The following is a 24,252-nucleotide window of genomic DNA, read 5'->3' as shown; positions in this document are numbered from 1 at the left end:
TATTTGATTGACAAAGTAAACTCTACAATAATTGTAGGTATTGCTTTACGGTTTAGTGAATTAATTATAATGTCCCTTTCGTCTTTCGTCTCATTTGGGTCCGTCAACGCCGTGCCTTGTCTACCACGGACGCTGTCTGACTGCCTGTGAGCATACGACTGTAAGCGCAATCGTTGTAATTTATGTTTCTTTTGTTTCAATTTACATATGTTGGCACTTTCGATATGAAATGTAACTATGTAGCTGACATGTTTGTAGGTTTCTAATTACTTTTTTTCTAGGAAGATGATCTAGGTTCAACTATCTCCATTTTCCAAGAGATTTAATAACTCACTTTGTTTACCACTACGAAGAAATGAGAATGTTGAAAGTTTAATAGATACAATTATTGTAGATTTAAGATAGTTTAATGATATCCCAAGTTAATCGTCGCACTGCATATATAATTGCCGCAGAAAACTAAGTAAGTCACAAGTGAGGATAATGTGTATTAGATATTATTATATAACTTATAGTATACATTATTAATTTGCTTGGGGATCTATTACCTTTCCAAATAAATACTTTAACATTTAAATTTAAAATAGATATTTTCATTTCTACAGTTTGATAAAAAATCATGGTGCCGAGTTGAACTACATCTAACCATGTACGTCTCAAAAGTAATTTAAAAAATTAAACGAATTTCAATAATATATTTCCTTTAAAAAATACGCAGATAGCGTTATCTCAAAAATTATTTTTGGATTTTTCCCTAAGTAGCTATTTATTAGATTTGAATCAAAGAGGATCTAGATTTCAGACAATTCTAATCACTGCCTCGTACGAGGCGCCTTAAATAGCGCCTATAGCCTAACCTACAGGCTGAAAAAAACGCGAATGATTAAGTCTACTCTCCGACCAACGGCGTTTCAAACTACCAATAGTTCCAAAGCGTTTTAAATCGAACTCCAAAACCGATACGACGTCCTGAAAACCAACCAGCCAAAACGCTGCACAATATCTTGGATAAATATTTTCCTGTCAACGCAACAAAACTCTAAGCTGAGACACTCAAGCTTGTGAGGAAACGAAGAGAGCTACCACCACCGGCAGAAAAGATGATTAGATCCTGGTTGGCTGGTGTTATCAGACCACCTCGGTGACATGACCATGTTATTGTATTGTCATAGATACATATAACTTACTATAACTTACTAGCCACGTTTCTTTAAGAACAATTACCTATTACAAATGGATGAAATTCAGTTTCTTAGATTTTATTACATATCGATCTAATAAAAGCACGTGTTATAAATATGCATTGCCATTTATTTTCTAAGTACATAATATAACTTAAACTTAACTTAACTTAACTTCACGCTTTCTCCCTCGTGGGGTAGTCAGAGAGAAGGGAGAACCAAACGCTACGGTCTCTACATAGTTCTTTCGCTTCGTCATCAACCTCTTCATTTCTGCCCTTCGGAGGGTCCTCATGCTTTTTACGTGACCTTCCTCCAATATCTTGGATACTGTATTTTCGAAGGTTAACCGAGGTCTCCCCCTACCTCTCGTTTTTTGGGGGTCAACGATGGGAGGCTTGTACGCAGCGGCCCTTGCCAGCCCTTACGAGGGCTGTAACATTCCATCCGCCATGTGTACCAGTGCGTCCTCGCTGGTGTGTCAAGTGGCGACAAATGCAGCGTTGGGGACCACTACCCAACACGCCATGTCCAGAACGGCGGTAGATGGAGGACTGGCCTACAAATAGTACATAATTTATATTATCCTATATCTTATAAAACAAAGTCGCTTTTCGTGTCTGTCTGTTGTTTCTAACTCTTCTTCTTCTAAACCACCCAACGGATTTTGATGGGGTCTTCACCATTAAGTCGAGTGTTTTTCGTAGAAGGTTTATATATAGTTTATTATTTGTACATTCTTATGTAAATTAACATAAATACGATAAATGTGTATAAAGTCCTACCCGTTGAGACACTTTCGCGCATGCGCTGCTCTAATGGTAAGTACTACATAAAAAAAATGTACTGGAGTATTGTTTCTCTTAATAAGATCTACAAAAAAGTCCGCGAGAGCATATTCGTATCTTTTAAGAATAACGTGTAGTGATCATTTTTCTGTCTAAAAATAATAATTTCAATATATTTTTTATTGTGAGGGATATTTTTCCATAATAGTATTAATCCTTATCCTTTAAAATACTTTATTAATTTTCTACGTTAAACGAAGATAAAATTTGCTTTTTACACTATTTCGAAATTGCGAATAATTTTAGAGAAAAACGCATTTAATTGTTGACACATCCCGCCGTTGACACATCAGCTGTATGTTACTCAAGTTTCACTTATCCCTTACTCTCAGCATATAAATATGTATATTAGTTACGTTGGCCATTTAATGTAGACCAAAACTGTCTTCTACTGTTTTTCATTTTGATAAGTACTTTAGAAGTTGTTACAATATTCAAAAAATCCTTGCTGCGAAACGGCTCGCCACTCGCCATGCGTCCGCCGTGCCCGCTTGCCTTACACGCATCGGTGGTTCAGAGGTAGAATGCTCGCCTGCCACGCGGGCGGCCCGGGTTCGATTCCCGACCCATGCATTCTATTTAATTTTCCTCACAGGCAGCCACGTCGTGCTTGCTTTTCATCAGGGACAGAATACCCCCTTCAGCATTAACCATAAGCTCGAACAAAAAAACCCGGCTGCCTCTATAGCAACGAAGATTTAGTTAGATGCGTTTGCACTTATTGGATAATTGGAGTTGAATGTATTATTTAAGCGCGATATATTTGGTTTCACATTTTTTGTAGTAGTTAGTAATAGGTAGATTTTTGTTTATAATTTCTTCCGTTTAAAAATAGTCATTTAACTATCTAAAAATAGTCATTTAAATATATTTTAATAAGTACTTGAAAAGATTAGTAGCACAGATTTTAAATTACGGTACCTACTAAAAATCCTTGCTGTGTAAAACAATTGGAAAATCCTTATTGAAACTACGAAAATGCGGGTTGCATTAGGGTATAATTAATTTTCACATTATCTTAAGTGTTTGCAAACATACATTACATGAATAATCCAGTAGTTAAAGCGGGCGAAGCCGCAAGAGGGTCGCTAGTAAATAAATAAAAGAAACATGTCAGTTTCATTATACAGGAAATGAAGAAAACGAATGCCTGTGGAAAACGGAAATGATTGTGACGTGTGTTTCATGTTTCCTGTTTATTTCCTATGGAAAAACAGTTTCAAGTTGAAATTCAAATGAAGTGTGTGAATATTCAAAGAAATGAAAAGTCTGTTGACTCTATATACTATTATTATAATTTATTTTATGAATTTAGCAATGTAGGCAGTAAAACACAAATGCGTAGAATTATATGTAATTTAAATTTATTATTTTTATTTATGATACATAAGTATTTCATCCTTATAAGAACATTAATCTATTATAAAACTGGAAATTCGTTATTTAATTATCTATTAATATATCTAATTAGGTACCTATATCTATTATTTAATTGAACACTAATTTGTGAAATGAAAAAGTAAAAATATTTCTAATTTAAGTAGCTACAAATAATTGAGTTGCAGTAAGTAATTTGTTAGGTAGGTACAACGATTATTCAAAAAATGTTTACTTTTATCCCTAATCCAAATTAGCGAAATTAATTTAAGAATGTCTTTACTTATAGCGCTTGCACTGAAGGTTCTTTAACAATGAACTTTTATTAATATTAAAACAAAATATAAAATAAGTAATATAGTATTCTCCAATCTCGAGAAGGTGAAACGAAAATCTTCCAGCCTTGACGAGGTAGATTGCGGCGCACATATACTTACTTACTTAGCCATTTTAATATACATATAAGATTATACTCAAGTTGCTTTAAGGATATTATATTAAATACAAACATAATATATATTATAAGATTTACTGACTTAAGTACTTTGTTGATATATTTTAATGAACTATAACCCGTCCAAGGTTAGTTTTCATTACAGTTATGGTAGTTGACATGTAAATTTTTCTTTATTATTAAATATATTCCTTAAAATTCTGTTTATAAGAACTACAGTCGTAGAGGACATTTTCTCCGAGACTTGCCATGTCAGATAAGCATACCTATTCATAGTGTCTGTTCATAATTTGTATTTCTCTTTCTTTCACATCATGTTAGGTAAGTGGGAAAGAGATACACGGTAGTGATATTTTGTATTCAATATTTTAATATAAGAACAGCCTACGCCCTAATTTTGGTACCTATCTTTGGTTCCAAGTTAATATTTAACTCAAAATTGCTTATTTACTTATGTAGAAAAGTGAACAGGTATTGTGTTTAATTGTTTATTATATTAAAATGTTAATTAATTTAAGTGTATTTTCCTATTTATAAGACGTTCGAGTTCGTAATTTGTAATTAACATAATTTGTCTTTACAACTCCATAAAAAATTTAGAATTCGGGAACTTAAAACGGAAGTATAAGTCGAGTTGGAGTATTGAAAAAATATAATAAATAAAAAAAATACCATACAAAACTTTGGCGCGAAACTTTTATAACTTTGAAAGTTGAAAATTAATCTGTTGATTTGTTAAACAAGACATTTTAAATTTACACAGTTATAAGCAATAACGGCAATATATATAAAATATAAATATAACATTAAAATTTAAAATATAATAAAAAAATATTTTTTAATTTTGACTGGAAGTCACGTGACTGACTTAACTCACCGCCGCCATATTGCGTTTGTGCTGTGGCGAGGGATCATGTCGCACTGTCCCTGATTTTTAAAATATTTTTAAAAATACCCTAAAAACGTAATAAAAATGAGTTTATAAGTAAAGTTATTAATTTATATAATACTGTGCTTGTTATTTGTTGTGTGGGATAACTTGTGAAGCTTATATTTATTGTGATTTACCCTGGGTTCGTACCATTGAAATAACCAAGGTGCTAGTGAACGTCGAGTACCCGAAAAGTGCCTACGAAACACCGCAGACTCGATAAGGTTGTAAAAATTTGTCCCAATTTACTAATACTTGAGTAAAATATACATTATTTCAATTGAAAATTCAATTACCATAAGAATCTGTACCGGCGTTGATTTGTTTACTTTTATATTAGTTGTAAAAAGCAGAACAACAGATGATTTATTCACAAAATGTTCTTACAATTGAAAAAACAAATACTAAATAACTGTTTATTCGCTCAATAACTAAATAGGTTAAACATTTCCCTTATTCAAAGCGAAAGTAACGAAACGTATTGTTTTGTTTACTACAGATGTAAATATAAATAGTTCGAACGGCATTTCGGGGGTTGTTTCTATAAATGGCTACTAATTAACCTTTGTATTCTTGAAAAGAGATATACGTAGCTTTACACAGTATTTCCATGGCACGGCCATTTTGATTGCTAGCGCCTTGCCAGGGGGGAGGGGGAGGGGCGAGAAGGGGGGGGGGGGAGTTCACTATAAAAAAATGTGACGCTCAAACTTTTGGTACATCACAAATATACATTTATATATTTTTGAAAACATAACCTTAATTATTGTTACTGTTTTGACAGGTGCTCAGGGAATGTAGCCTCGTTATCAACATGGATTGTATGAATGGTGCGTTGGTGGACCAGGAGTTGGCTCATGCCTCTCCGGAGGGTGAAAACGGAGATAAAGTTATCATTTCTAACGAGAAAGGCAAGGAACTAATAGAAACTGTTAATGAGTTAAATAATCATGAGGACAGTGTCGCAGGTAGCTTAAATAATGAAAGTACTTTAAATGAAGATCCTTTAACCGATGTGGACTGTGAACTAAGTGAGGATGATGAAAGCAAAAATAAAGCCTCATTAGCGCACTCACAATTTACTATGAATTGTAAAATCAATGAAAACAATATAGAAAATATATCTGATTCTGAAAATGAAAGTGAGACAATTGATAGACAGTCTAATATGGAATTGAACATAGAGCAAAATAACAAATTGAGTATTGAGGAAACATGTAAAAAAGATTTAATACTGCAAAATGGGAATGCTATTGTGCCTTCTGAGAATGGAGTAAGTTTATTTATTTATAAAATTATTAATAAAGTAGTTCATTTATATTTATATATGACAATTTAAGACAAAGCTGCGGAGTTATTTTGTTATTACATCAGTTATATCCATTATTTATTAAAAACATGAACCAATATTACCTAGATTAATAAGAACAATAATTATGACTACTTTTCTGGGATTGGTGTCAGAGTTGTCCATTTGATAAGGGTACTGATGAGAATGTCTATGGGTGAAAAGTATTTGGAGAGCTCCAATAGAACAAAAACACTTGCAATGTGCTTTAAATTTTAAAATATAGTGTAAATTACTGCTTGTATCTGTCAGTTACCCAGATTGACTGTAATATAAACGTAAATTATAAACGATTCTGTCTTCTTTTTTTGTTTGTTACCTCAGAACTTTTGACTGTGAATCGAAAGCTGGTGCCTCCAGTGTGGTCTCATTTTAATTTGGTACATTTCTGACAATGTTATCTATGAGGAAATCACAAGAGTTTTAAGTTTGCATTAGGTATGTGCGCGACAAATGGACGAATAATTCAATATTCAGATTTCGATGATTCCTTTTTTTATCGGAAAGGATACACTTCCTAGTTTGATGAGATATATATCCGGTCCGAGTCATTTTTTTTTTCGGTAAAAATAGTTTAAGTTACTATATATGTTTTTAACCTCCGACGATAGCAGACATTTGACATGTCTGGGTTTATGTGTATCTATATGTCTGTCCATGGCATAGTAGCTCTCAAAGACTTAATCAATGTTTTTTCTTAAATTCTAGTAAATATGTTCGAGTTGTATGAAGTCAGCATACATTTTAGAGTATTTTGTGTAGGGGGTTTTTAATTATCATTTATTTATAGAACTTAAAGTTGTAAATACAGCGTTGGTAGCATTCCTGTAGCTATGGGTCACGTGACTCCAGTGACGTCATTACTATCCTATTATATTAATCATAAAAAAGTAAAATACAGTACGGTCAACGAGTTGTGGCCGCCCTGAGGTTAGGTTATCTGAACTTCTGCATGTTGTTCACTTGGGAAGAACATAATTAAAAGTACGAAGAATCTTAAAATCGAATCTGCGCAGACGTCTTACAACAAATTTCAAGACCGTCACAACTTGTGTGATCGTACTGTACTTATGCATTTTTATACTCACTTTATTCCTAACTTTGTAGACAGAGTTGAATCTCACGAATGAACTTTAATATTTATGTAAGTATGTAAAAATTGTAAAGGACATGAAAAAGTCCGAGAGGTAGGCAGCTACTCCCTTTTCCATTTTCGGTTTCGATTGTAATCATTATAGATCCATTTTTCTCGTTATGTACTACTTTTATATTATTCAAAAGTGCAAAAAAAAAAAACAATCGATCTTTATTTCATTAGGCAATTCTTTACTCCATTTCTCCTCGATATATTAGATATTTCGTGTAGACTGACGGAACCCAACGCTGCCGACGTTGCTTTATCAATGAAAATACAACATTTAGATATAAACATTCTCCGCAATCGGGGAGCGAATCAACAATAGCTGTGGGACAGCAACAATAGTAGTAATTGATTATTTCACAATATATGAGTTTATATACAATATGAGGCCCAGTGTCTGGCTGTAATTGCGACGATTGAGGGTTCGATTTCCATTTGAGGATATGAGTTTTTTTGTATTTCCTCGCTCTGTTAACAAGAGGAAGCGCGACGTTGAGTTCCGCCACTCACAACTCAATGTCTCGAAAATTGGACGGTGCGTGGTGAACAGAGTGTGCTAACACTAGGCTCCTGCTTAATGCGGGATACAGTAAAAAAGCAACAAATATATTATTATTATGTATGTGGAAATAATATGACGTCATCATATTACGTAGTTGGAATGTGGCTGACTGATCTCGATGATTGTATGTTCGAAAGTCCCACTTCGAGGAAATTTATATTTATAATATAGGTATTTTCCCAGTATGGTTAAGCGCTAAGTACAAAATGTTATAAATATTAAGTAATATTATATGAACATAATATAAAAATGTTTTTTGTTACTAACTATATTAATTATTCATTTACATCTCAGATTAATCGGGTCGGGTCAGTTCTTTTTACATCATTAAAGTACTTCTTTATACCTCCACGCTGAATCCAGCATATAGCAAGGCAGGCAGAATGTTAAAACACTCCGTTTGCTACTTTTCGCCCAATTTTCGACATGTTGCGTATTGACTGGCGGAACTCAAAACTCAGTCAGTCACGCTTTGTCTTGTTAACGTATTAGAATCAAGCGCTGTACTACGCGGCCCGCCACCTCCACCACGAAGACTCTTATAGATTATTAGTTTAAATAATATGAAATAGTACATAAATAGTATATTAACAGTAAAAGTTTACATTGTTTCAGGTATCCGAAGGTGAATCAGAAAATGAGTCGAAAAACGACGAAATTTCCGAAGTATCAGCTGAAATGAGAGCAGAGGAAGTTCTTAGCGTTCATTCTGAATCAGAAATGGACGTACAAGACGAATTGTGTCACGATGTTTCAGATAAAATAGAAAATAGAGATGTGTTTTTACAAGAAAACTGCAATGAAGGTCAAAATGGCAAGGGCAGCACTAGTCCTGATCTACACGAAATCCTAAGTGACATAGATGATTGTGTCATGGAAGGAAAACAAGAAGAGAAACCACTTGTACCGGTATCCGAAGGTGAATCAGAAAATGAGTCGAAAAACGATGAAATTTCCGAAGTATCAGCTGAAATGAGAGCAGAGGAAGTTGTTAGCGTTCATTCTGAATCAGAAATGGACGTGCAAGATGAATTGTCTCAGGATGCTTCAGATAAAATAAACAATAGTGATGTGTTTTTACAAGAAAATTGCAGTGAAGGTCAAAATGGCAAGGACAGCACTAGTCCTGAAATACACGAAATCCTAAGTGACATAGATGAATGTGTCATAGAAGGAAAACAAGAAGAGAAACCACTTGTAGTTGAAACACCAGTACAGTTAAGAAGAAGCAGTCGAGCGATAAAAAGGAAAAGATACGACGACGAAATAGAGAATGGCGATGCTATATCCGATTTAGAAGATAATTATGTAAATAAACATATAGATTCGCAGAAACGTAGGTCCAAGGCTATAGTAATAAATGATACAAAAACGCTAGTAGAAATGGCCGCTAAGCAAATGAAGTCCGGCATACAAAAGAAAGAACCGACTGTGGTTATAATAGATACTAAATCAATGGCCTCCAGTAAAGGGAGTGCCATAAAGAAAAGTAATGTTAACAATACTAATATAAATAATGTGTTAAGTGCTCAAAGGTTGTATCAGAGTATTGTAGCCCGTGGTACTACAATTACACCTGTCTCTAGTAAAAGTCAAAATTCTAATAATTTCCTAAATTCTCATAGTAATAATTCTGCACAACAGTCCATTTTGCCGTCCCTTACAGACGATATGTATGTAGTGGAAGCACCATCATTTATAGTACCGTATGTTTACGAAAAGCCATCGATAAAACCGTTTAGGGAATTTGTAGATATCTTAGGCAATGAATTGAAAGAGCAGAAAGCCAAAGAGAATGAACTGAAGGAGAAAGAAGGTAAAAAAGAAGAAAGTAAAGAAGATGATGAGAAAGAAGAGGAAGATGATAGTGATGTTGATGAGACTCGGGAAGAGAAAGAAGTGGTGAAATCTAAGGAAGAGCGGTTAGAAGAAAACAAACATAAGAAGAGAGATGAAAAGAAAGGTATTTGTATTTGTAAAGGTTTTATATTGTGGTGCATTGGGTTCAATTCCCATCCTGGGGATGATAATCTTTAAAATATTTTTATTTTTTCATTCTGGTAGATAAAGTGCAGCGGTTAAGTTTCAATTTTCCATTCATAATTTAATAGTAAGTAGAAAATTAGGCGGTGTTAGGGAAGTGCGCAGTGCCTTATCACTAGGTTCCCTTTGTTTACCTTGCTGTATATGTCGGATACAGTGTGAAGGTAGAAAAATATTATTAAAATATTTAATAAGATTTTAACCCTTGCTTGGGTTACCAATTCACCACCCAAGTAAGTTAAATATTCTTACAGAATTACTTCGATTAAAGAATTGTAGTAAATATAATGAACTATAATTTTTTTATTTTAAAAATATATATTTTTATTTTTTTCAGAGCGACGCAAACAAAATAACGATGACGATGATGCGTCATGGGACGGAGAATCGTCATCGGAAACGGATGACGATATAACATCCGACGAAGAAAATAAAACAGTAGTCATCAAGGATAAAATAGACGCTCTTGATGACCTAAAGGGAGTCGCCGACCTAACCGTAGACAAAGTGGTCACGGGTAAATCTGATAACTACTTTGACCTGTCCCTGGGAAAATTCTTCACGAATATCGGCCTAAATTTAGTTCAAGAATTCGTCCAAAACGATCTATTAAAACAGAAAAATAGACAGTTGTATAGAGAGAAGAAAGGCGGCCACAGTACTAAATTGACGGAAAGTTCGATCGCGTCCCTTACTATGAACTTAGAGTTCAGCAAAGAGAATAATGCCCCGTACAAATTTAAATTGAAAAAATGTGAGTATTGTACGTACAAATCGGAATCGAGTCTGGTCCTGTCCCACCATTTGGAGACGCCGCATATGAAAAATGGCGTTTACAAGTGTAATTTTTGTACGTACGAGAGTAAAAGTCCTCACGATATATTATTTCATATGGAAGCCGAACATAATACAAGAGGGAAGTTAGAGAGGGCCCCTGCGTATCACCAGTGTCCTAATTGTCCCTTTGAAGATAACGGTAAAGGGAAATTGGCGAGACATTTTATACCTTGCTCGAAGAAATTTAAGCCGGAATTGAACCTGGCACCACCCATTGAGTGGGAACCGCCGGCTAAAATACCTAAGGTGATTGTTTTTTATTGTAATTTGAAGAGAGATTAGTGATGAGTTACTATGCTTTTTATGCTTTATACTTGATTTTTAAAATTTTTGTCCATTTTTCAGTTTGTCTATTTGTCTGTGCGTTTGCACACGCTAATCTCAGAAATGGCTTAACCAATTTAAATGCAGTTTTCACTATTATATTTTGACAAACTTCCCTTAGCATTTAGTGGTTCTTTTATTTCAATCACTTCAAAATTAAAAATATATATTAATATAAAGTATTTTGTTCCACAAAGCCACTACTAAATAACTGTTTTATTGAATTGGCTGAAACTTTATTTTCTTATATATATTATAACTAGCGGCCCGCCCGCGGCTTCGCCTGCGTTAACTACGTTATTATTAATTTTTGTCTCCATGAGTACCTACGTCCTATAAGTGACATCCATGCAAAATTTGAGATAGAATTGTAGTAACGAAGTTTCATACAAACTTCCAACCCCAAAAACAACCCTTTAAAAGTCGAATATTGCAAATTCCAGTCTTAGCGAGCACTTACGTCCTATAAGTAACTCCTATGCAAAATTTGAGATTCCTAGCACATATAGTTTCCGAGATTTCGTGATGAGTGAGTGACCTTTCGATTTTATATATATAGATAATATTATTAGAGCACGAAAGTAATTTTGGTTGGAGAATAAATTATTGTGTGGTTCAAGCAGGCGAAGCCGCGACCGGTTGGCTAGTCTATACTTATAATAAAATCGTAAGAAGGACGGTGTCTGTACTTGGAAGATATTTAAAAAAAAATGTTATTGGGAACTTTTATAAACGTAATAGAACCCAAAACATTGATTTTGAAAATGTTTGTCTGTTTAATTGATATTAAACAGACAAAATGTATTATTTTATGATAATCGGTTCTTAATTAAAAAAGTTACGTCAATTTAAAGTACATAGTTCGACAAAGTTCCTGATATTGGTACAGAACCCTCTGTGAGTGATTCTGACCTGCTTTGACTTGCTTGGTCGGCTTTTTCCTTAAACACACTTAAATAAACATTTGTATATTTGAAGCGGGCGTGGCTACGCTTCGCCACGGGCCTCTAGTATTAAATACTAGTGGACCCGAACGCGGCTATGCCCGCTTGAACTATACGAATATTTATTAAATATATTTATGAAATTATTTTCAGTTTTCAATAGAGAGATGCGTTAAGCATGCTCATTTTGGGTGACGTTTTCTAACAACAAACTTTGCAAATCGTTGCTTAGCAACGGCGGTTGTTATAAACATGGCGGAATAAATTATATGTCAAATTAATAAGTATTTTAATATATTGGTATATATCGATAATATTACAAATATGAGAAAAAAAAAGTATCCTATGTTCATCCCGAGCCCCTCAAGTATCTCTATATGAGTATTATATCACAATTAAAATAGCGGTTTGGCCCTGATTGTGTAAAAAACACACAGACAGACAGACAGAGTTACTTTCGAATTTATAATATAGGTATGGATAAATGGTACTTATTATTTTATTTTCGTATAAGGCTACAACCTCTCACCTTTCCTTACAACCTCTTATCTTTCTATATAAGAAAAAAAAAAAACTTAACAAAAATACTAAATTCCAGATGGCACGTTCCCGCAACCCGATGATGTCGTCATACCACAACGCGTTCAACAGATCTCAAACAACCACCAACATGAACAAACACATCAACATGCCTACCAACATGTCCGCTAACATGGCGGCAAACTTTCGGCCAAGGAATCGCACGCCAATGCCGATTGTGCCAAGGCCTACGCCAATGCAAGGAATACCGATACTGAGGACTGGTGTCACAGTGAGGCACGCCGGTCCTAATGCATTAGCGTCTTCTAATTGTTCTGTAAGTATATAAATATTATTTTGAAAGCTTTAAAGGGGTTAATTCCTGTTTAAATTTATTTCAATAGAGATTTTTCAAAAGAGTTTTTGATAACCAGTTTTAAGAGACTGTAACATGGGACATTCCGCCTAATTTTTAGAAGGCGTCGTAAGGGATTGCGTGTAGAGGGATAGGACTAACGCCGCGTTTGTCTTTTTTATTAGTGTTATAGATTATAATTACATTGAATCAAAATCTTTTTATTGATTTAAATGCTTGGTTTGTTTGAAATTTGGGTTATTGATTATTGTTATTGGTGTATTACAAAGAATGTTCCATCATAGTGTTTCGCAGAAAGAGAAAAAACACAATTTGCTTTTAAATGTTTACTAAAAATTAACATGTAATTTAATTTGCATACTTATTTTTATTAAACAGAAATCATATCATCCTAAGATTTCTTAGATACGCTCAAATAAAACGCGGCGTTGATCCCCGCCACTCACCACATACAAACCAAATACCAAATAAATAATAACCTTTCTCAACACTATATTATTAATTATTTACAGAACGGAAAACCCAACACACCAAAATCAATTCATCAACCGTCCATATCGATTACGCCATTGCCCCGTCATCCGCAACCCATGCCCGTGCAAAACCCTCAAATTAAAAACACCTGTGTTATATGCGAGATTTGCGACGGATACATAAAGGATTTGGAACAATTGAGAAATCATATGCAGTGGATACATAAAATTAAGATACACCCCAAAATGATATATAATAGGCCTCCGTTGAACTGTCAGAAGTGTCAGTTTAGGTAAGAGTGCTTTTATTGAATTTCTGAAAACGTAATTTGCGAAACTAATAGGTCAGCATAATTAACTCTTTACTGCTAAATGAAATTCTTTTAAGACTTGGTTCTACAAGTATGTGTAATAAATAATAATAACTGATGTTTCTTTAGTTTTGCTTATACTTTGCCTTTCACCAGAAGTGGTGGGTGAGTGGTGTAATAGAGAATAGAGTACAAAAAACTCGACTCCAAGTTCGTTTCTATTTCCACGAGTGACACCTATTAATAATAACAAAAAAAAAATGTTTTTTATAAGAAGTTTGTAAGGTCGTCGTGGCACAGTGTCACTCGACTGCGACTGTAACGGGACAGTTTTGGGTTTGATTTCCACTTGGAGGAATGAAATATTAATTTTTCATTACTGCGCTCTGGCAATAAGGCAAACCGCGGTATTGAGTTCTGCCGCACTTGCTTTCTCAACACGTAATCCCTCAACCGTGGGGAACCCATTATCTTAACACTACAACCCTTTGCCTCCCACTCTGCTAAATGTGGGATTCCAGTAGCGAGCGTGCAGTAAATAAAATACACGTATAAAGTAATAATTAAATAATAAAGAAATTGTATTTCTTTCCAGGTTCTTCACAGATCAAGGTCTGGAGAGACATTTGTTGGGTTCACACGGTCTAGTAACGAGTTCTATGCAAGAGGCCGCCAATAAAAATAAGGATGCCGGTCGCTGCCCGGTTTGTGGAAGGGTTAGCTTTCTTTGACTTATATTATATTTTATTTTCGTTTTTGATTTTCTAAGTAGGTAAATAGTAATAAAAATCAAGTTATTTCATTTGAATGACAGTACAGTACAGAAATGTTTTTTTACAGTGTAAAAATTTCATTAATTTTAATTTCTATTCCCATTGGGGGGAAATATCTCAAAAATTGGGCGACGCGTGTCTTCTTAAGGCTAGGTTTTCTCTGCCTACCTGGATTGAGAGTACAGTATGAAGCTTGAATACTATTTAATGTTGACGTTGAAATGAATTGTTGAATGTATGTTGACTTACAATGAATTATTACATTAAATTTTTTTCGGCTAAAGGGGGCGGAGATTGTTTTAATACTAGATTCCATCTGACTAACCTGCAATGCGGGAAAAAATGTGACATTGCTTAATACATAAAAAAATAAAATTTCAGGTATACCAATGGAAACTACTAAACCATGTCGCCCAAGATCACAATTTAACACTCAAACCTGCCCATCTTTCATATAAATGCACAGTATGCACAGCCACATTTGGAATGTATAAACAATTCGAGAACCACGTATACTCGGCTCACAGCGTTGTGGCCAAACGTGTTATGGACAAAAAGAATTTAAATGGTCAAAATAATACAAATAATAGTAACAATAAGTCGGTGAAACCCGGCCAGTCGTTGTTGAAGCCGTTAAAGATAAACGATGAGATTACTATAATACCTCAACCTGTGCCCGTGCCTGTTAAGGATATTAAGGATAAATAGGTAATCTTTTCTTTTTGTTTTTTTTTTCTATTCTGATGTTGGTTTTTTTATCTTCTTGGAGACTGGATGTGTGGAGCATTTTGTTTACATTTAAGTTTTCATATACTTTTAGACATGTTTTATTTATCTCTTTTATCTATTTCTAAATTATTTACCATATTTGTTTACTTTTAACTTAAGATAATTTCTACATAAGTAACTTGAAATGATATATAGTTACTATAATAATTATAGTATTATACAATATTATTATTATGAATGTTTTAAATATATTTTGATATTTTACCACTGTAAGGCACTTTATATCGTACATATTATATACAATGCTGCACTATCTATCAAAATTATTTGTACTAAACAAATAATTGTGATAGATTTTTCTCTTATTTTATGATCAAAATTCATTTTTTTGGATTGCTCATATGGTTTTTAAGAAAAAAAGTTGATGAAGAAATATGAAATATTACTGTTTATATTGCAAATGGCGAATATATATATTATATAAAATATGGCTGCAAATTACATGCACATTTTTATCTCTGTTTGTTTCCACAATGTCTTTAGGTAATCAATTCAGAGGGAACCTAGAACACTCAGAGTGTCTTGACACTAAGTTCCCAGATTCATTTGGCCTACTTTGCTTTGCGCAGGATATAGTGTGAAGTTAAAAAAAAGAAACTGAAGTTGAGCTATTTACTCTATTGATACCATTTTTAAAGTTCAAATATTACAATATTTTTTATAAGTTCCTTCCTATTTGGGTTTTGCCTGAAAATAAAAGAATAACAATAATAATAAATTATATTATATATATATATATATATTTCCAAATGGCATTGCGAAATTATATAAACATAATTGCTTATATACACCCGCGGCTGTACTTGTACGCAGTATTTTTGGAGCCATTTTTTAAAATAACTTATAATAATGTGATTTTAATAAAAAGCAAAACATCTTTTTTTAATATTTATTTCTTGTCATAGAAAGATCTTTTTGTGTGACTGGGCTTAAAACCGGTTTAGACAGTAAACTGTGATACGTCTATACTTATAGGCATTATGCGATTCATTATTTTACTACAGTACGGTAGACGAGTCGTGGCTGCTCTGTTGTTAGCTGTAGATGGCTGCGCAGATTTGATTTTAGGTTTTTTTACATTTGATTATTTTCCTCCTAAGTGTATAATGCACAATAGTTCATAAAATCTAACTTCAGGTCCACCACTTGTCGGCCGTACTGTATTTAATATATAATATTTATTTATGTTCAACCTGGGTTTACTGATTTCATTTATTCCCGGAGAGCGAAATCGACTTCTTACTATTTGTATATTTAATTATATTGTAATTATACTTGTGTGATTATTATACACTAGCATTTATCAGCTTGGCGTGCACGGTCAAATGGATATAATTAATGGCACATTTAGATTGTGACAGAAAATCCATTAATGTATGTACTGTCTACACTTGTACTGTTTTTTTGTGTCTGAGTAGTGTCTATTGATAAGTGTAAGGAACTACTTCGAGCTGTTCACACGCAAACACTCGACACTTGGACAAAGTGATACGAGATTAATTATAGTGTCACAATAAGTTTTGCAATTAGAGACACTTGTGTTCATTCAGAGACATTCGATGTATACAAGTGTATGGTAGTCTACTCATGCCGTATGTTACGAGTTATGACACATGAAATTTTGTTAATGCCGGAAGTAACTCTGACCGCAGGCATATTGGATCATATAGAAACTATTAACGTGACAATGTAGCCTTCCTCGATACATATACAATAATATTTTTTTTATTTAAGCAACTAGTTCTTGAGATTAGTGCGTTCAGCTTTATATTATTGGTACAGTTGTATGTTTAAGTTTGACATTAATGTTTATTTTATTGTATTAAGCTTAAGCTCAAATAACATTGCAAAGAAGCTATGTGCGATTTATTACTTTTTTATATTATTTTTACTTTATTACCTTCAAGCTGTATGAAGGCTGTATGTAGGCAGAGAGGACTTGGAAATCTAGTATTAAGGCGCAGAGTTGCCTTTAAGACTTTTCTGTTCCTTTCTTTCCGCCTAATTATGAAGGCATTGCATATTAAGTGGCGGAATTTAACGCCGCGCTTTGTCAGTGCGGGGAAAATGAAAATATAAAATATTTTATTTCGTCGAGCCCACGACTATAGTCACGCGATTGTACCCCTGCGCCACGACTAGCCACAACATTTTTAATAGTTTACATTTTAAAACTTAAATTTATTAAATTTAATTACATAATTTATATACATAAATGAAAGCTCTATCTAATTCTCAATTTCATTATTATATTCAAAAGATGTGTCAAACATTTTTGTTATTGATATACAAAAAATGTTTGTTTTCTAATTTTTTTATTGTATTATTAATAAAAAATACTTCATATTTTTATAAATACTAATATTATTATAATTTTGTTTCAGATGATCTTATATTATACATAGCCGTGACCTTGCCTTCCGTCTACTGCATTCCAGTATGAAAAAAAATTACTGCTAACAATAAAAAAAAACTGACTATCTACTCTTTAAATTTTTTACGAAAATGGTAAGATTATTTAACGAAAATGCTATTATTTCTAAGAACTAATTTTGTGATTTTTTTTGTTCTAAAAAACTTCCAAATTTGTTCAAAATAACTTCTTTTTAACTTATTAGGCAGATCTCTTTTGTGTCCTTTTTTTCTTCATATTGGATAGAAAGAGATAGTATTATATAAATTAATATGGAAAGCTTGTTACATTTTTATACCGTTTGTTTAAGTAAAACCGATTTACGAGACCGTTTTGACTGTTGTAGGCGCGGTTTCATTCGGAGGAGGCAATTATTTTCATTACCTCGCTCTTGTAACAAAACAATACGGCGTTGACTCCCGTCATTCATCTTGTGCGGGGCGTGGAGAACTGAGTTACATTGCTATATGTGGGGTACATAAAATTCATTCTCCCTAGTGAAAATCGAACCTACAACTGTCTGGCTCTGTAAGCCCGTGAGTCGGCCTCATCAATCGTTTTTGCTTAATATAATTCACGAAAGGAAAAAAATGGTATAAAATTTCAACTTGGCTTTAAACATAATATATATTTACTTCATACTATATTTACTTCATACATATTCATATAATTTTGGATGCGTAGTATGCACTTATCCTATAGAGACTGATTGAAAGGAAGTACGGCGTTTAATTGAATTGTAGAATAAGTTTGAAAATGGTTGTCGATTTAATTATATGGTTTATTTTGATTCACCGGAATTGAATTGGCTAATGTTTTAAATTATTTTTATTTAACTTCATTTTTTTTATATATTAAAGGGATATATTATTAGTACGAAATGAGTAATTGAAAAAGTAATGTTCATTGGTTTTTTTTTATATTATTAGTAGATAAACAATAACATTAATTTACTTCAATATGCCAGTTAACATTTAATCAGTAGCATACTTTTTTATTAATATATATTTATTTGGTTGGATGCGCTAGCTATTTCTGAGATAATAAATAATCTCCGAATAATATACAAATATATAAATAATCTTAGAAACTACCTGTCCAAATTGAAAAAAAAATTGTGTTCAATATCTAGGTAGGCTCTTTCTCTCTGCAGAGCATTATTAGTCCCATCTGATGGTGGGGTCTGCTTTCCTCGTCTTTTGTCTCCACTTCACTCGACTGGCCGCATTGTGAGCGAAAACGTTGCAGGCGTTCACGCCTTTTTTAATGATATCCGCCCATCTCATCTTCGGACTTCCTCTTTTTCTGGACCCAGAGATGTTCAGATTCATTGTGACATTTTTTCCTATATATTCAGGAAGGCTATAAACTATATATATATATTACATTATGTTAAAATTACTATATATATATATATACACATATATATATATACTATATATATACATATATATATATATATATATATATATATATATAATTAAATCGACTACCCTATATACATAATATATCCACACATATATCAGAAGGATATTTCTAAATAAGAGCAAATCACTATAATGTCACTGCCCCGGCTGTAAGCCAGTGATTTATTGATCAAATAAATATATATATAAATATCTATAAATGTTTATAAATATATATATAAATGCTAATAAATCTTAGTAAAAAAATATAAATGGCAGTGTTACCATAACTGTTTGCACTAAACCTTTTTTTATCGTACACAGATAATTTATTTCGTAAGAGTCTTTTATTTAATATAATATATTACATAGTATAAATATTTTATTTGCAAATTGTCAATTAAATAATTTAAATGTTAGTTATAAATCTTACAATAATTGTTGTTTTTTTATATCTTTGTCTTTTTTCTATGTTTTATACAAAGATATGGAGAAAAAGTTCACTGACATTGAACATAAAATAGCGGTTAGCAGCTTAAATTATTTAGTTGATGTTATTTTAATCTCATATTAATTGTAAAATAATAAAAATTGACGAGAATTTCTTTATGTGTTTTCTTTAAAAAAACAGATATACAGTTGAATTTATAACCTCTTGAAAACCGTTCAATAAGGCGCGGGTTTGAACTCCACTACATTCAATTTCTTTATAAGTTTTCTAATAAAGTATTTGTAAGTGTGGAATAACACTTTACATATGTTAAAAAATCGTGTATGAGTTATTTTTTTTTTTTTATCTCAATTATGAAACAGATGGTAGAACGCTTATTACACAATACAATCCATAGCAGTATAGTAGATTTTTATCTAAAACTCAATAAAATACTTGTCTTAATCTTGACCACATATAATAAAAAATAGTTTTGACCAATATGTTGTATGTAACTCTGTGTTTTTAGGGGAAAAGTTATACTTCTAGATATATAGAAGTGAATTAATAGAACTCTGTCGATTTTTTTGATAATGGCAGCTCAATGTCAAAAAGTTTTGGTTTCTAATCTTGATATTCTGAAATAATATGGGATTCTGAATAAATAATAAATAATAGTATACCTCATACAATTTAATTCGAAGTTATGTGCCTGTAAAAACATAAATATAATTTTAATACTTTCATTTAAATAATCCATTTGTTTAATTATTAAATTTCCTTTCTCATTACTTAAAGAGTTCTTTGAAAAGAATAATAATTTACCCCCTTTCTTCACTAAATACACATAAAAACGCGTACATATAACTATAATACAAAATTATGGTGAGCATTAGACATAAGTTGAATAGTAAATATTTTAATATATATGTAACAAAATGCAAACTTTTTTGATATTATAATTTAATATATGTCTAGATAGACTTAATCAGTAAAAGTCAAGATAGTTAATTACAATAATAGTATTTAATAGTTACTAAAAATTATGGTGTTTTATATATTTATGAGTATTTTTTTATTTGTATAAGCAAGAATTTTTACTCTTAAATATTTAATAGAGCATAATACTATTGATGTAGGATATTTATTTCGTTAATGTTCGAACATATATAATATAACAAAATAAGAAAGGAACTACTTAGGTAATTATGTTGTCTTTTGTTGTTGACTCTCCATTATTTGGGTCACTAATTCGATTCATGATCAAGAATGTGTATAAAAATATATATTTTTCAAATAGTAATATCTAGATGTATATTTAATCGAAAATTTTAAAGAATATTACCACATCACATATTACTCATGAAGAGGGACTAGTTATATATAATAATATTATATTCTTACACACAATTGTTGCTAATTTTACTTTAACAGTTACATAAATAAGTAAGATTAAATATCACTTAATAAATTACCTCAATATATATGTATTTATGTTAAGAAACACGGCGTTAAGTTTCGCAATTCAGTATACAATGTCTTAAATAGTCAGAAACTGGATAGTGGACTTAATACTAGTTTTTCTACACCTACCAGCCTAGAATCGGAAAAATAATAATGTAAATGTTAAATATATAAAACGTTTTTGGTTTATGTATGTATGTAGAGACTTATATAATTTTAAATATACACAAATAATAACAGGTTGCCTTTCTGTATATATATGTATAATACATAATAAAGTTTCATACTCAAATACTATATTGATATAGTATGTTTAATAAATGAATTAAGGTTCTTAGAACTGCTTAGTTCTTAATAGAAATTTCAGTATGTAAAGATGAAATATAATTCTTGGTAGTCAGTCTAATTATGTTTTATTGATTTAGCATATTCTTTCATGATCATTGCCAATTTAAAAAAAAATCTTTGTTTTATTTTTTTTTATTCATTATGTTTCCAATTAATACAATTTTTTTTTGTATAAACATATGAATTAATATATTTTTTGTGCAAAACTTTTGTATTTTTCTAAAAATAAGTGTGGACATAACACTTTAAATAATATTAAAGCTGAATCATGAAGTTTAAGAGATATAGCTACCTACGATGTGACAGACGGACTTAAGGTACAAAATATTATGATAACTTAAATATTATACATAATCTCTTTTTTACCGTACAATCTCCTTTGTGTGTTCTCCATACAACGTGACATTGGCGAAGTGAATAGTGCTCAACTGGCACGCTCGAAGCGCCATAAATAAAGAACCATAAATATTATACAGGCTGTGTACTGTACTAAGAATATAATTTATATTTTATACATTAAACTTGCAATTTATGCCAGCCCTGTGTTATAATAATCGTTATAGTTTAATTGTACTACATCATTCAATAATGTCTATATATTTTTAAATTTTTTCTGCAATTAATTTACAAGCCGTTGTTAAATCTTAGTTGTAACTAGTTTAATTATTATTATTAATTATATATATAATGTATATAAAAATAATAATTATTATTATTTATATATAAATGAGAAATACCCGTTAAGTAGAGTTTAGTTCTACACTTGCTCAGGTTACCTTTCATACAGTGTGTAAGCCATACTATTGGCGATATTATGTTTTTATACTGTTGAAGTTATAGTTGAAATGGAACATGGATTCAAATCCAAAGTAAAAAAAAAATATAAACCTGATTTAATATTTGTAAGTTCAGAAATATCAATTAACGTTAAATGGTAACATTAAACACAGATTTAAAGTTAGTTAAACGTTAATTGATGTGTTTAGTGTTCCCAGTAGCGGAACACAGAAATATATAAGTCAAATTATTGTATTTGCATAATCTTTGCTATATATTGTGTAAATAAAAAAAATAGTTGTTTTTACCTCTTTTTTATTAGGAATCATTAGCGATTCTTCTATCGAATTTAGTATAAATTGTAAACTAATAGTTTTTTTATATTGTATGTCACTTAGAAGTCACTTTTCGTTTCTTTATTAGTTAAGTAAATTTTCTTTCCATGTTTGATTCAGACATGACGGATTATTAATAATATTAAAAGTTGGGACACTACGTCAATTGGCCGGAGAAACGGGACACAACTTTCCGTTCTCACTGTTATTTATTGACGTAGTGTCCCAACTCATACATATATATATATATTACTTTTTCTAATTTAGTTCTAATTTGTTTAAATTTACATTTTAAAGTTTAATGTTGTTTTCCTTTAATATGTACAGAGATATTATGGGCACTGCCGACTTTAGGGATTTCGGTGGCGCTAAACACCGAACGTGAGGGTTTTTGTAAGATTTTTTGTTATTTTGTACATATTTGGTATCTTTTAAAACATTTGTATGTATATTAATTACATTATGTGTGTTTCAATAAAAAATGTTGTATGCAATTTGTTATAATTTTTGTTTGTTCCCCTTTTTTATAATATTTTTTTTCGAAGTGGTTCAAGAAGTGTTTGGTTCGTTGATATTATTTTTAAATAAACTAAGTATACCATTGACTTAAAGTACACCTGTCTCTAGTAAAAGTCAAATCTAGTATACAATGTTGCTAGTGCTTTGTAACAATTGCACTTCACTGTAGCTTATATAGAAAACTAACGAACCAATACTTTGCATGTCGTGTTTGTATAATTGACGTTTTTTTTTTAAACTAATTAATTTTAATCAAACACTAATTTACTTTTACAACTTTTCCGTGTGAAGTGAATCGAATTTGACAGGTTCCGGCGTTTAGTTACATAGGGTAGCTTTGCACGCTTGTTCCTGGTTCTAGTCGAGTAACATAACGAAAAGGAAATAAATTAGCTTATGTATCTAAAGATTAATATGAAATATCGTTTTTTTTTTCGTTTATGAGGCCAGTTGTGGCACAGAGGCACAGAGTGTGACTGTAAAACCGACTGGTTGTGTGTACGATCCCCACTGACCCTCACACCCACCCACACACACATAGAAATAATAACAGAAAGCAAAAATATATATTTTTTAATTTCTTGTATGTATGATCACGCTAATCCTCGAAAGTACTGGCCCGATTTACTTGATTTTTCACCAATTGCTTTGTTTTAACTCAACATGATTGTTTCATCAAAATCGGTTTATTAAAAAAAATACCAGTAAGGCATTTGAATGAACACAAGGCATGAGTTTGCCGGCAAATATATAGCAATCCATATCCATACTTATACTTATAATAAATCTGTATTTTTAACCGACTTTCAAAACAAGGAGGAGGTTCTCAATTAAATATTTTTGTGTCGATATTCGATTCATTTATTCGATTAATTATTTTGGATTCGATTTCGATATTGGATTATTCGATTCGATTTGAGTTTGTTTTGTAATATGCAATCATTACAGTTATTTTACAAATAATATTATAAATCTATACTAATATAATAAAGCGGAAGAGTTTGTTTGTTTGTTTGTTTGAACGCTAAGATCTTTGGATCTACTGGTCCGATTTACTATGTTTTTGTTTTGTATGAAAGCTGCATTCTTCAAAAGTGCTATAGGCTATATAATATTACATTACACATATATACTAATAAATTAAAATACTTTCTAATTTGACATGCAATTTATTCTGCCATGTTAATAACAATCGTCGTCGCTACGCGACCGCGTTCGTTACCGCGACATTTTGATATCCTTATGAAAATAAATATAATAGTCCCTTTTAGCATTTCATCTAGATTGAAATTATATTTCTATAGAAATTATATTCTTATATTTCAAGCA

At 31.7% G+C, this 24,252-nt stretch overlaps 1 protein-coding gene across 1 annotated transcript; it reads left to right on the top strand.

Annotated features, from left to right (window-relative positions):
• Positions 1-4,763: 4,763 nt before the first annotated feature.
• LOC146527362 (uncharacterized) lies at positions 4,764-22,898 on the top strand. Its single transcript, XM_085205923.1, has 9 exons — positions 4,764-5,015; positions 5,576-6,064; positions 8,458-9,805; positions 10,223-10,968; positions 12,589-12,846; positions 13,398-13,651; positions 14,265-14,385; positions 14,824-15,150; positions 17,616-22,898. The coding sequence occupies exons 2-8, from the start codon at positions 5,606-5,608 to the stop codon at positions 15,148-15,150; spliced, it is 3,513 nt and encodes a 1,170-aa protein (XP_085062049.1). The 5' UTR covers positions 4,764-5,015; positions 5,576-5,605; the 3' UTR covers positions 17,616-22,898.
• Positions 22,899-24,252: the final 1,354 nt, after the last annotated feature.

This window comes from Heliconius melpomene, chromosome 21 (genome assembly GCF_056956725.1).
Source record: "Heliconius melpomene rosina isolate 202511_hmr_F chromosome 21, ASM5695672v1, whole genome shotgun sequence".
NCBI lineage: Eukaryota > Metazoa > Arthropoda > Insecta > Lepidoptera > Nymphalidae > Heliconius > Heliconius melpomene.
Note: the sequence above shows the minus strand (reverse complement) of the source record. Positions and strands in the feature narration are given on the sequence as shown.

Excerpts from the sequence above, each read along its gene's own strand:
- LOC146527362 (XM_085205923.1), top strand. The coding sequence starts at position 5,606 with ATGGATTGTATGAATGGTGCGTTGGTGGACCAGGAGTTGGCTCATGCC. Across the intron at positions 12,847-13,397 it reads TAGCGTCTTCTAATTGTTCT|AACGGAAAACCCAACACACC; the intron begins GTAAGTATATAA and ends AATTATTTACAG. Across the intron at positions 14,386-14,823 it reads GCTGCCCGGTTTGTGGAAGG|GTATACCAATGGAAACTACT; the intron begins GTTAGCTTTCTT and ends ATAAAATTTCAG.